The sequence below is a fragment of the Talpa europaea genome (assembly GCF_964194135.1).
Source record: "Talpa europaea genome assembly, chromosome: 1".
Lineage (NCBI taxonomy): Eukaryota > Metazoa > Chordata > Mammalia > Eulipotyphla > Talpidae > Talpa > Talpa europaea.
In genome coordinates, this window is record NC_140073.1 from 21,873,812 (window position 1) to 21,887,724 (window position 13,913).

At 44.6% G+C, this 13,913-nt stretch overlaps 1 protein-coding gene across 1 annotated transcript in view; it reads right to left on the minus strand.

Moving 5' to 3' along the window:
- Nucleotides 1-13,913, minus strand: part of KIAA1549L (KIAA1549 like) — a gene marked incomplete at both ends in the record, with an annotated part of 230,659 nt that overhangs the window by 13,321 nt on the left and 203,425 nt on the right. Inside the window, one exon of the mRNA XM_084254514.1 lies at nt 2,494-2,844. Coding sequence (XP_084110640.1) covers nt 2,494-2,844 — 351 coding nt within the window. The remainder of the gene's footprint in view (nt 1-2,493; nt 2,845-13,913) is intronic.

Here is a 13,913-nt window from a genome sequence, read left to right on the forward strand (position 1 = left end):
AATCTCAATGAGAAAGTCCCTTCTTCCCCATAAGGGTAGAGACCAAATTAATGGGCAATTAGTAGAAAACTCTACTTGTAGAAATTGTAATAGGACTATCTTGGGAAGATATTATAAGGTAGATTTGTAAGGCTCAGTGAGAATTTTTCCAGCTCTTTCTAAAAAAACAGGATTTTTGATTCCAGACCAATGGATGATGGTCCCAGAGTTGCTGGCACTCTTCTGGAAGACAGTGCTTCTTGAATGTATCCAGTCAAGTTCCCTCATGGCAGAAGTAAATTCCTGATATCCTGGCATTGCCCCAAAGTCATCTATTTAACTGAAAAATTACATTAAGAATTTTGCATTGTATTTACCCATATCTCAGGAAATGGGTGCAAAAAAATGTCCTGCACTTATCCCATGTCTTTTCAATAAAGGATTTGCATGTCACAGACTGAAAAGATGATATCAAGAACAATCAGTTTTCCTTCTGACAATCTCTTACTTTGCCTAAACTGGCTTTTACTTAATGAAAGACCATGCTGATGAGCAAACCTAAGTATTCTGGTCACCCAGCTTCTCACTGCTGGTCTGTAAGTTGGTTTTCTTAGTGGTCAAGCCGCTGTTGTGAGCTTAATCAGCATGAGTCAGTACCTGAGTCTGATTGCCCTGGAGGGAACGGATAAAATAGAATCTTGCACCTGCTGAATAAGGACAAATTCTTGCCATCAAGATGGCCCACTCAAGCACAGCAACCTCCGCAGACTCTGTGAAATAAACATCAGCCTTTCCTGCTAAAGCTTAATCAGCAGGGAAAGGTTAGGCTAAGACTGACATTCAAAGAGAGAGACTTAAGGATTAGGAGCAGTGTCAAGGGGGAGACATCTAGTGACCCTGGTGGCTCGGAAGGGTGACAGGGAGCAAAGGCTATTTTGTATAGTGTGCAGATCATGTAGTTACATAAAGTAACAGCAGATCTATTAAGTGCCAGTATAGTGTGGATTTAGGGGTGGGATTTATAGTGTGGATTTAGGAAGTTATCACAAGGCAGCCCAAGCATGTAAGTGTCCTGAAGAGTCTACTGCAAATGAAAGAAATAGTATAGTGGAGAGGTAATGTGACAGCATGAGGCAGAACAGCAAGGCATGAACACATGGGCTCTGGAGCCAGATGGCTCTGGAGCCAGATGGGTTCTGGCTCCATCCCTCCTGGTTGTGTGACTTGAACAAGTTATGGAATATCAATTTCCTCATCTATAAAATGGGGCCCAAATGCATACCTGTGTCAGAGGCTTATTGTAAGAATTACGTAAGTTTACATAGTTAGTAACAGTAAAACACCCAGTAAATGTTGGCTTTTATTATGTCATTACATATCACAACAATATATAGAGCTCTGTGAATGAGTAATCCCTGGAAACGGGGCATGGAACATTACAGAGGCGGAATCTATGCCTGCATGAAGCATTGTCTATTGTGGTCAATGGCATAAAAAGCTACATCTTTTTATCTAGTTATATGTAAATAGTATGGCGATGAAGGAAATGCAATTTAAATTGTTTAAATCATGGAAGCTTCTAGTCACTGGGTAGTTTCTTAGACACTGAAGTGTGGCTACCAATAAATGAAACAATCATGACTGATACTTCTGTAGCATTTATGGCGTGTCTGACATTCTCTCACTACCTCTCATAAACCACCTTGTTTAATCTTTACAACCTAGGAAGTAGGTTATTTTTTCTATTTATCTCAAAGATGATTTAAGTAACCTGTCTATGTTACAAAGACTGTGAGAGCTACAGTTGGGATTTAAAGTTAGGCCACCCACCTCGAAAGCTTCTGCTCTGAATTCTAGGCTGCCTGGTGTTCACCTTAGCATATGGTTCAGCAGTGTGTTCTGGCATTGAAATGGGTCCTCATACTTGGAAATGTAGGAAATCACCAGGGCATGAAGAATGAGGTCAGCCCTTCATGGGAGGGATAGTGGAAAAGGAAATTCCTTCTAAAATGCATTATGGGGCTTCCCTGGTGGTGCAAGGGATTAAGCACAGCACTGTGAAGCTATCGGCAGCCTCTGCAGCACGAGTGCGATCCCCAGCTGGCCAGGAAGCTACCCACATGGCTCAGCAGACCTCTCCTGTCTCCCCGCTGCTCCCCTCAGCCGTGTATATCAGTCAGTCTGCCTGTTCTGTTCCCCCACTCTGGCTCTGGTGAATCCTCTCACCCCCTGCACCTCTGGCCTGTACCCCAGTTCTGGTATGCATAAATAAATCTTTAAAAATAAATAAATGAATAAAATGCATTATGGTTGGACATCTGGGCTTCCTGTATACCTTTGCCCACCAGACTAAATGGCTTAGGCTTAGACCGCGGGTGCAGGATGGGATGAGAGGCCAGCAAAGTTCATGTCAAAATCCCAAGGTGTCTTATCACTAGAAGTTCCCGCCCTGAGACCCCCTCAGGAACAACCTGTGGAGGGGTAGGGGGTGGACAGGCAGGATGTCTCACTTACCGGCCGGGGCAGACTGTACTGGTACATCTCTGGGCGGTAGGTTGGCACCCACTGGACCCCAGCCCTGGGCCGCGTCATGGTACCCGGAGCGCTGGTCACCACCTCGGAGTAGGGCAGGTGCTGTGCTGAGCCATAGGCCTCCTGGTGCCGGGTCTGGCCTGCGTGGCCCGAGGACGCCAGGCTGAAAGCCTCCTCCAGCAGCATGTGCATCTGCTGCCTGACCTCATCGATGGAGGGCTGGGAGCTCAGTGTCGAGGTCTCCGAGTGGCCTTTGCCCTGCCTGGCCCTGGCATAGCCCCGGGGCTCATTAACTCTGTCCACGTTGGTTTCCTCTATGATTTCAGGCTCAGTCTGTGGGATCAAACACATGCCCATTGATTTGTTAGTTAACTTTGTTTCCTGTTAACACTGTCTGTAACTTATTCTAAAATATTTAGCCTGGATGGGTGATATTAGGTGACATGGTCAAGTTGCTACAGCAACTGGCCAGACCTAAAAGGCAGGTGGAGAACAGACAAGACATAGCATAAGAGATGTTCCATCCAAGCAGAAAAGTCACTTAATTTTTCAATGTTTCAGTTTCCTCACCTATAAAATAAGGATAGTAACAAGGCCCATCTCAAAGGGTTTTGCCAGAATTAAATGATACATGTAAAGCATTCAGAACAGCAGCACATGGTAAAAATACAGTAAAACCAGCTGATGTCATCACCCTAATCATTATTATTACCGTGACATATGGTCCTCATAAAATTACTATGCATGAAGCACTCAAATAAAAGTGAGCACAGCACATATTCGTTCAACAGCACAGATTTCCCATGAAATCCCATGAGTTGAGGTAGAAAATGTCAGGAGGGAAGTCATTCATAAAGGGAAGCCCTTCCCTTCTTAAAATCTGTACACAGAGCTTAGAATATTCTTATGTTTTCATATTTAACATCTATTTATTTTTCTCTATAATATATGCTCAGAGGAGAAGAAATTGAAAAGACAGAGGGTACAAAAAGAAACTAGCCATTTCCTGTCATTTCCCCCCCAAGACTTAGGGCTTTGCTGTCATTCAAGGTAAGAACAAGAGATTCTCTATTAACCTCAAGTCCAGATTTATCAACAAACATCTACAGAAAACAATTCAGAGCACTGGTTTGATAGTTAAGGATAGAGGATGGAGTAGAATGCAAACTCACCTATGGCTAATATGCAGGAACTGAGAGACATGTCATGGTTGGTGTATGCCTCCAACCCGGGGCTGGGGACACAGTGGGGTGCTCATGCTGTTAGGGGTTCTTTTAGGGAAATGAGTTCCCTGAAGACCTGGTGGTACTTCTAGGATAATGAATGCAACTTCTGAATTTCAGAGTCTGAAGGGGCTTTAGGAGAACAACTTCTTCAAGCCCATTTTATAGAATCGGAAGCGGAGGCCAGAGCATCTGAGTGACTTATCCAAAGTTACCCTGAGGCCCCTGCTCTCCAGGGGCCTGTCCCTGGCATACCCTGCTGCACTGCACTGCCTCTTTCTTTTCCTCCTCAGGGCTGGTTCGCACCCACACAGGCCCTTCCTCTCTTCATCCCAAGGATGAAATAAGAAATAATGGGTGCTTAATGCTGAACTACTCCCAGAGAGAAGAGGAAGGGCACTGGGCCAAGCTAAGATTGTTCCCATCCCTGAGCTGTGCTATGAATTTCCAGTCTGTGATACTGGTGGATCTATCCCATCGATGGATCTATCTATCCTATGGATCTATCCCTATGTATAGCTGGATCTATCCTATAGATCAAAGGATCTATAGGATTTATGGCTGTACCTTCAGTAGGACAAAAATACCCTTCTGAGTATCATCTTCCTACTCTCCTGCTTTCCCAGGGGCCCTGGGATGGGGCTGTGCTGGGTTGAGGGGTTCTCTGAGTAAGTTTGGTGGGGATATGGAGAGAAGCTTTTTTTCCATCTGCTTCCCTCCATAGTGTTGCCTGGAGGGTTCCCCTTAACTCAAGGACTCAGAGTCATAAGCCAAATAGGACTTGAACAGGTTTGCTCAAGTCTCCTTCTGAAGAACTCCTGTTCCTCACTTGGTTTTTATAGTCTCCCAACAAGTATAGATGGAAACAAGGTGAGTTCTCGCTCTCCCCTGGGGTCTCCCTCCTCACCCCTGTATTTCTTACTTAATGTCTTATCTTGCCCAAGTCTGGACACTCCTTGAACCTGTCTCAGCTCCTATCTTTCGTGAGCTTAGCAGAGGGCACCTGACATTCAATAAAACTGTGAAGTTAAATTAAAAGGTTCTACTCAATTACTCAGGGGGTGAAACCTGAGGCTAAGGTAAAGAGCCCCTGCATCCCCTAACAAATTCCCTCCAGTGCAGTGAGCAGCAGGACCACAGGCAAATTGTTGGAAGCCCCTGAGTCTCAGGATCCTCATCTGTAAAATGGGAGACTTGAGCTATGGTCTAAGGTCTCTATGGTCCTTCTGGTTCTTATCTTCACAGTTTCTTGGACTGTTATCCACCCTGGAAGGACTCCAATTCCTCTAGTAACATTTCTTTTTGGGGGAATCATGAAAGGAGCCCCACTCTTTATTCCTCCTCCCTACCTTCAAAGGTGAGCAGTGATCAGATGTTTTTTTCACTTAACAGATAACTACTGACTTCATCCTGTCCTAGGTGCTGATTTGGCAGATGTGGATACAACAATTACTAAGACAGTGACCTAGCTCCAAAGAGCTTCATCTAGGAGAGAAATAACAACAGCAGCTAACATACATTAACAGCTATGTGCCGGACATTAATGCTGTAAGTGCTTTCCACATATTCACTCTTTCCCTTACAATAATCTATGAGATAACAACTATGATTATCCTCATTTTACAGATGAACAAGTTGAGGTATTAAAAGTCAATTATGTTGCCCATAATTGGGAGAGCAATAATTTGAACCCAGAGACACTGATTCCAGCACCCAAGCTTAGCCACTGAATATATTATAAACATTACTATACCACAGCTATGGGCTCTGTGGCCAGACTTCTGTGGCCAGGACAGAATATACAATTATTATAGAGATAATCTACCTCATAGATACCATTACGATGACAAGTGTCAATATATAAATGTAAAGTCCTTAGAAGACTGCCTGGCACATTAGCATTTAGTAACTATTTACTGCTATCATTATGTCACTGCTGCTATTTCCTCCTCCCACACACTGGGAGCTCCTTCAGGGCTGGGTCACCATCTGATTGTTATACCCACAGCCTCCCATCCAGGGCTGAACCTAAAAGCTGAAGTCAGGAATTGTCTGTTAGGTGCAAGAGCTTAACTTAGCAGGTGCTGTCCATGTGTGTTACCTCACAGATCTCTGAGGGTCTTACAATTGTAGCCATTTTGCAGATAAGGCATATCATGTTTGCTGGCTTAATTTGCCTTTCTCCCTGATTTTTGTATTTCTGAAAATACTTTTGCTTTTATTTGAAAACAAAGGGGGAGACAGGAGTAAAAGCAAATCTCCCAGTGTTGGCTGATGATTAGCTTGGATACATGGTCAGGGGCTGTATCTGGAGCAGAGAATATATTTTTAAATCTCTTTACCTTGGAATTACCATACTTGCTTCTCCAACATTGTATTCTTGAAAAGTACTAGGAGACTATTAAAAAAAACCTAATTTATAAATTAATCAAGATAGGCTTCCATAAAAATTCTGAAAAATTAATCAAGAAAGGCTGTTCACGGTAGGAAATTTGGAAACACAGATAAGCAAAGGGAAGAAAATTAAAATCCACTCTAATCCTAGCACGAGAAATAACTACCGCTAATATTTTGACCTTTATGCATGTCCTTCTAGATGTTTCTATGCATATGAAATAGGATGAAGATTATGAATACTAGAACATTACTAACACCCTCCCCTATTCTGCCTCCCCTTCCTTACCACACACACCACTACAAAGAATTCTGGCTGGGTCCTGGTCAGTTTGTCCCATCCTTCCCTAATAAGGAAGACCAGCTCTTTTCAATATAATTTTTCTGTTTTTTTGTTATGGAGAATAAGATGTGGAGTGTGCAATGAGGTGGAAGGGGTATGGGCCACAGGATTTTTTTTAGTGCAATTTTGGAAAGAGGTACAAAATTAAGGGAGAGGAATGCAGGGCATGATGGTATATGAAAATAGCCTTCAGGTATATGAAAATACATACGAAGGTGTAGGTATATTTTTAAATCACTTTTGTTAACATAGATACTCTTAGACTGAGCTATCTGGGTCAGGATTTTATAAATAGAATACACATATCCATATGAATGCATATAAATACATAGGTAAGGTATTTAAAATAAAATTAGATGACATATAATATTTTGAATCTTTTTATACAACAATATTATGAATACCAAGATGGAAAAGACTTGTAATATTTGAGAAAGAGAAAGGTGGATTATTATAGACTGAATTGTATTCACTTCTGCAAGTGTATAGTTTGGAGTCCTAAATCCCAGGAACTTAGAATACGGCTGGTTTTGGAGATCACATCATTATAGATGTAACTCAGTTAAAATGAGTTCCTTATACTAATTCAGTAAGACTGGTGTTCTTATAAGGAGGAGGAAATTTGGACACAGACATGTGAAGAGGGAAGAAAATATGAAGACAAAGAAGATGGCCATCTAGAAGCCAAGGAGAGAGTCCTAAAAGAGATCTTTCCCTCATGGCTCTGAGAAGGAAGCAATCCTCATTTTAATGTCCATTTTACAGATAGAGAAAATAAAGGACAAAGGTGAATTGGCCCAAATTCACGTTGCCAGTATGTGTCTGCATTGGAATTTGAGTGCTACCTAGCTCCAGAGGCCAAGAGCATAATTATTCCAAAGCATTGCTTGGGAAAGCTGAGAATAACATATGAGCCAAAGTCGATTAATCAAAAATAACTTTGCAGAAGAAATCACCTGAATGTAAACACATAGGAATGGCTTTCTCCCTTGGGATGCTATTTTGTTCTTTGTGTTTAAGGTGAGTCATCACCTGCTTTTTCCCATCTTAGCTGAGTTGGCACTGCAGGCAGCGAGGCGACTGAGCAGCTCAGTCCCAAGAGTGGACACTATTAGATAACAAAACCAGCTCTCCCCAGTGCCAACTCAAGTCCCCTCTTTCTCCTTTCAGTTATTGAAGTAGTCAGACAGACTCACAAAAGCCCTCTCTGTTTTTCTAACTGCCTCTAAAACATAACCTCTAACTGCAGCCAAGACTTCCTAAGCCCACAGAGAACAGCGGCCACTGGCTCATCACCACACTGATCTTTCCCTTCATGGAGGGTCAATCAAAGATGAGAGACAGAAACTGGAAGAAGGGGTGACATGGAGGATTAGGCTGGTTTGCTCCTTAAAAAGCCCAACTACCCGTGTCCCTCAAGTAGTCAGTACTGTGGGACGGTGTCAGCCTGCACCATTCCTCTCCCTGTGGCTCAGACTAAATCAACTAAATCAACCAAACAATCTCAGCTAAATCAACCCTGTAAGCGCTTTCCTCCCGCCACCCACAATGATATGAGTGGGCACGTGACCTCAATTAGAGTAAAATCCATAAATTCTGTTTCATGGTTGGGAAACTCTGTCTTGTGGTGCTCAATGATTAGTAGATGGGAGGCCCGAGGCTTCTGCAGCTACTTCCCACCAGAGAAAGTCGACCTTGGATGAAGCCAAGAAATGAAGGACAGAGCTGCATAATACAGAGAAATGGAACAGGATCCCTAGTCAGACCATACCTGCGCTTACTGTGCCCGATAGAGTCCTTAAAAGGTTAAAAAGGCAGTTGAGTTAGGTTGGATTTTCTGTTACTTTAGTCAAAGCATTCTGATAAGCACCTCAAATAGTTAGACAGAACCTCAAATACTAACATATATTGACCTATAGCTTTGATAAGCCAGCCCAACCAAACGCTTATGTGTCTCAGAGTTACGAATCTGCCCCATCTTTTCAAGTCTCAGCTCAGGAGTCACCTCCTCTGGTTGACACACTTCTTTGTTCATTTGCTCAACAAATAGAAACACTGCATCTACTGAGGTGCTGGTTCCTATTCCAAGGCTGAGGTTTCCAGGATGAATAAAACATGAGTCCTGTCCTTGAGGAGTCGAACAGGAAAATAACATAAGTTATGGAAGATAAGGAATAAAGGCATTGATTGGGGTGTTATGGGTGCTACTGGGCCTTGGCGGATAGACACTGAGGTCAGGCCCATAGATACAGAGTTGAGGAAAAGATTCTGGGGGAATCAATGCCTGCACCCAGTTTCTAAAGCATTGCCTGGATGAATGATCCTTAATCAAGAAGGTCTGGGGCTTCCCTGGTGGCACAAGAGATTAAATGCCAGCACTATGAAGCAGTCCTCAGCCACTGCAGTACAAGCTCGATCCCCAGCCAGGGAGCTGACCCACATGGCGCAGCAGACCTCTCCTGTCTCGCCCGCTGCTTCCCTCAGCAATTTATTTCAGTCACTCCTCCTGTTCTGCTCCCCACTGTCTCTGGTGAATCCTGTCACCTCCCTGCATCTCTGGCCTACACCCCAGTTCTTGTATGCATAAATAAATAAAAGAAAAAAAGAAGTAGATTTGTCTCCAGGGGACATTTGGCAATGTCTGGAGACATTTTTGTTTCCAACTGGAAAGTGCCAATGGCAGCTAGTGGGTAGAGGCCAGGGATGCTGCTAAGCATCCTACAATGACAGGACAGCCCCATACAAAGAATTAACCAGCTCCAAGTGTCATGAGTACAGAGGTGGAGGGACCTTGGCCTGTATGAAGCAGTTGGGGAGGGAGGTTCTGAGCAGAGGAATGAGCACATGCCAAAAAGCAGAGCTGGAAACCACATGGCAAGCCTGGAAGGGGATGAGGGGCTGGAGCCAGGGGCTGGACTCAGGAGTGGCAAACATCAGCAAGCAGGGCCCGCCCAGGCCAGTCAGAGCAGCTGTGTCCTGAGCTGGAAGCTTAGAGTTTGAGTCTTATCCCCAAAGCTGTGGGGAGCTACCAAAGGATTCTTAATAAGGGTGTGTTTTAGGATTCCTCTGGAGACATCCAGAGGATAATGAAGACTGGACTGGGCTATGGGACAGGTGGGAACAGATCTTCAGGAGGACCTTTTCCCTTCCACCCAAGTTCACAGCCACAGCATGGTGCGTGTGCCTCTACCTGTCTCTTCCACTAGTCTATAAAAGCACCTTGGGGGCAAGCACTAGCGTTAATCCACCTTTTTCTTCTCCATAGAGCCTCACACAGGGAATATAGCAGATTTGCATATGGGGCTTTGATGCCAATAACAGCAGAGAAAGTAAAAAAACAACAGAGTAAAATCTTTGTCAATCCCCTAAATCATGCATATAATACAGACTACATGGCCTGTGTATGCAATCTTATAGAGTTGTAGGTAAACATAAATCTACATAATGTATATATGAACAAACTATATGCAAAAGCTAGTCTTTTTGCAACACTTAATTTTTCCTCTTCTCTTTCTAGGTCTGCACTGTTGAATTTGCAGACATTCAATGCACATAAGATACCACGGTTCCACTGTACTCAATAAATGTTTGCTAGAGGAAATAAAAGGGACAGTAATCCCCAATGGGGTGTTCTCTTGTATCTGCCGGCCTCTGGTTGCTGCAGGGGTTTGGGGGCTATGGGTGGGTCAATGAGCCCACAGGGCTGGGAGGAACTAGTGGACATTGTGCTGTGCTGCTCAGGACCATGGGTCAGTTTCCCTGGCTGCTGGGCACACTGCCTGCTGCCAGGTCATCTCTGTCCATTAAAAATTACTCTAGCTCGGGCCTCCCTGGTGGCGCAGCGGTTGAGCGCTGGGTGGCGAAGCTGCCCGCGGCCTCTGCGGTGCCGGTTCGATCCCCGGCTGCTCCCCGGCCACCGGAGGAGGGTCCCACATGGCACGCAGACCTCTCCTGCTGCCCGCTGCTCCCCTCAGCAGTGTACTTCGGTCCTTCTGCCTGCTCTGCTACCCACTCTGGCTCTGGTGAATTCTCTCACCCTCCCGTGCTTCTGACTGTACCCAGTGCATGTATAAACAAAACAAACAAACAAACCAGCAAACAAATAAATAAACCATGCCTCTATAAAAAAAAAAAATAAAATAAAAAAAAAAAATTACTCTAGCTCTCCCTGGGCTTTGATGGGAGTTGGCAATGCTGATTCTCTTTCTGGGGAATGCACTTGATGAAAGAGAGCTGCTGCCCCCAATGACTGGTCAATACTGGTCAATACCCAGTGACTGGTCAATACTAGAATACTAGAATGTTTCGCCCAAACTTGAGACAATTTCCCTTGGGCCAGCTGAAGCCTTGAAGTATCAGTACCAGGGTCCAACTCTGAACTCTGCCCAGTCTGCCTTTGCCCCTTCCCCTACAGATCCTTCACCAAGGGCACACTGGGGACCTGACCTGTAGCACATGGCTGCCCTAGGTCAAGAGGCTGAGTGGTCTCAGAATCCAAGAGACACAGATGGGTGGGCGGTACCAAAGTAGGACAGGCAGGGTCTCGGGCACAGGGATCAGAGAGAATGAGCAGATGGCGCACAGTGCTCACAGCAGAAGGGAAGTTGTTCGTCTCCTGCCCAGTGGGTACTACCCTCATGGGAGGGAAGTCCTGGGCTTGTGGGGGAGGCCTGCCTCTCATTGATGTTACTAGGCCATCCTGAAAGCTGGCCTGCTCCCTCCTCAACCCACCAGCAAGAATCTATTTCCTGCTTCCCACTAGCCAAGTGGCCTCCACCTTTGTGAGGTTTACTTGGGTGTTTCTGGGTAGCTGGTGAAATATGGATGATGCCACAAGACCCCTGTCACCAGCAAATACCTCACCCTCTGAGCCTTGGGTTCTTCCAAGGAGGCTAATTTCCCATTTTCTATGATTTTCCTAGGATTAAAAGTCACAAAATATAATGCAGTTGAAACTGAGAAAACATATCAAGCCAGGGTTATTAATAGCTTAAAGTAGCCAGCAAAAGTAAGAGAAATTAAAGTTTGAGACATGAGACATAGGTAAGATAGTCCTAGTGAAGATATAAAGGGTGTGATGGTGTTGGAAGCAGGGTCAACACAAGAGCACCTAGTTTAGAGGTCAACAGGCTGGTTGCTTCTGAAATCAATAATAGAATCTCCAAATCCAATTATTTACTTTCCAAGGAAACCAAAAGTTGGCTGCACCCTTAACTGGGAATATCATGTGGGGCCAGGGCACTCCTGGACTTTGCCTTGGTGTCTGAGTATCAGGCCAAAGCTATAAGATGCTGGGGTGGGGTGGGGGGGGGTGGTGGTGGAAGGGGAGAGTTGCTGGGGAGTGGGCAGACTGGACAGGCTCCCATTAATAACAAGATTTACAAAGTTACTTTGATGGCCTTAGATTCCATATAAGCTATAGCTGGAGTCAGGGGCTTTCCAGATCATATTTCATTCCCCTGAGAATAGAACTCATCAAAACAGCAGTCCCAATTCCTCAGCCTCCTTCCAGTAACTACTGCTCACCTGGAACAAAGGAAGTTGGCTGCACTGTCAGCCAAGAGAGACCAGCAAGATAAACACCCCATTACATATAACACAATGTGCCCAGACCTTCAGCAACAGCCCGGGACTGAGCTCTGAGCAATGGATGCTTCCATCTCCCTAATTCTTCCTCCTGCTTTACTTTCCTCCACTAATTCCCACTGCTGTTTGCATATATTGCCCTACCTAGTAATACCTCTCACATCTTGCCTTTACCTGGTGCCTGTGCCAGGGATGGCAGGCCAACACTTGGCAACCTCTCGCAGCATGCATCTCTGTAGCGCTGAGATTGAGCATCTAACATACACTCCCCACTCACTTTATGTGGCTGTGGGTGAGACTTAGGTTCTGTTGATTAGATGCACCAGTGTGCAATTTGGACAGAGGAAATGAGACAGGCTCGTCTTTCTGCCACTCAGCTATTCTGGGGCAGACGTCACAGCCCCCCCCCCCCCCCCAGGGTGGGCGTGTTCTATAAGTCTTTCTAGGAGCATTTATTTCATTCTCCAATGCTATGGTAAGCACCTAGTTCCTCCCAGTCAGCTTTTAGGTATGTTCAAATGGTTTTCTGCAGCTGAACTTTGTCTAGTATAGTAACCTCTGTGTAGCTGTTATGTACTTTCCAGGTGTGAAATCACTTGGCTTTCACTGACTTTCATATGGAAACCCTTCCCCTGAGGATGGCATTGGAACGAGGCAGGGCATTCTGATGGTTGTGACGGCTACCGCAGAGCCTTCAACATCATCCTTTCTGAGATGCATCAATGAATTAGCCCTCATTTGGGATGTTTTCAAGCCCAGTGGCCACACATTAGGTAGGGTCTGAGCCCCAGAGTCCAGCATGAAGGCTCTCTGAGTGTGTCCAAGGTGCATAACTTTGGAAGTGGTGCTGGGGAGAAACCGAAGGGAAGTAGCCTGCAAAGGTCTCTACTCCCAGGAGGTCAGCATTCATTTTCAAAGTGATAATTCAAACAATCCATTTCAGAGTCACCCCCATCAAGTAGTGGCATAGCTGACCCCATTCCTGTCAGAGATTTTTAAACTCCAAACACACATTTAAGGTTAAGGAGGTACATTTTTACTTCTGGGGAATGACTTGATTATTACTTGCCCTTTAGAATCAAAAGCTGATTCTCATCCACATGCAGGGGTTAATCACCTGGCTGCTGCAGGAAAAATTGCTTGGCTCTTTATTCTGCTGGAGAATTCACGTTTGGGTATTTTTTCTTCCTCACTGCTTCATTATTTTCTATTTGACTTTCATTTGGAAAATAGGTTTTAAAAATACTTAGAAAAAAAATAAAAATACTTAGGAAAACAAGTACTTCTGCTTTTTTAAATTTTAGGTTGGCATTATCTTTTCTACCCACTGTTATGCTCTAGGAGGAATTAATTTCAATGTCAAAGATAGTGTCATGATATGGTCTGGCCTTTTAGGGGTGATCAGATTTGGATATCTTTCTAAAAGCACACATTCTTCGAAAGGGGGTGTCTGCTCGTCCTAGAAAATCGCTACCTAAGTGAGCCACGCTCACTGCCAGGACCATGTGGTGTCCCTTAGCTCTTAAGATTACCAAGGGGTTGAGAACTGTTGTTACAAAGCACAAGGATTCCCAAACCCCTTGGAGTCTCTCTTCTGCAGGTCATAACACCTCTTACTTGATGGAAAAATTCTGAAACATTCCAAGCTGCCATCAACCCTGAGGCTAAGATTTACCTATGTCACCTGTGTTTGCTCACTTATTTATTCATTCCCTTACTTTTTACATGCAGGCTTTTCCTTTGGGACTCTGAAACAGTCAACTTCTGAAAAAATCACAATTAAATCAATCTCGCAGTGCTTATTGCTTCTATCATGTCAAGGAGCAGTTTCCCCTGGTGTTCTCTCATCTGGCAGC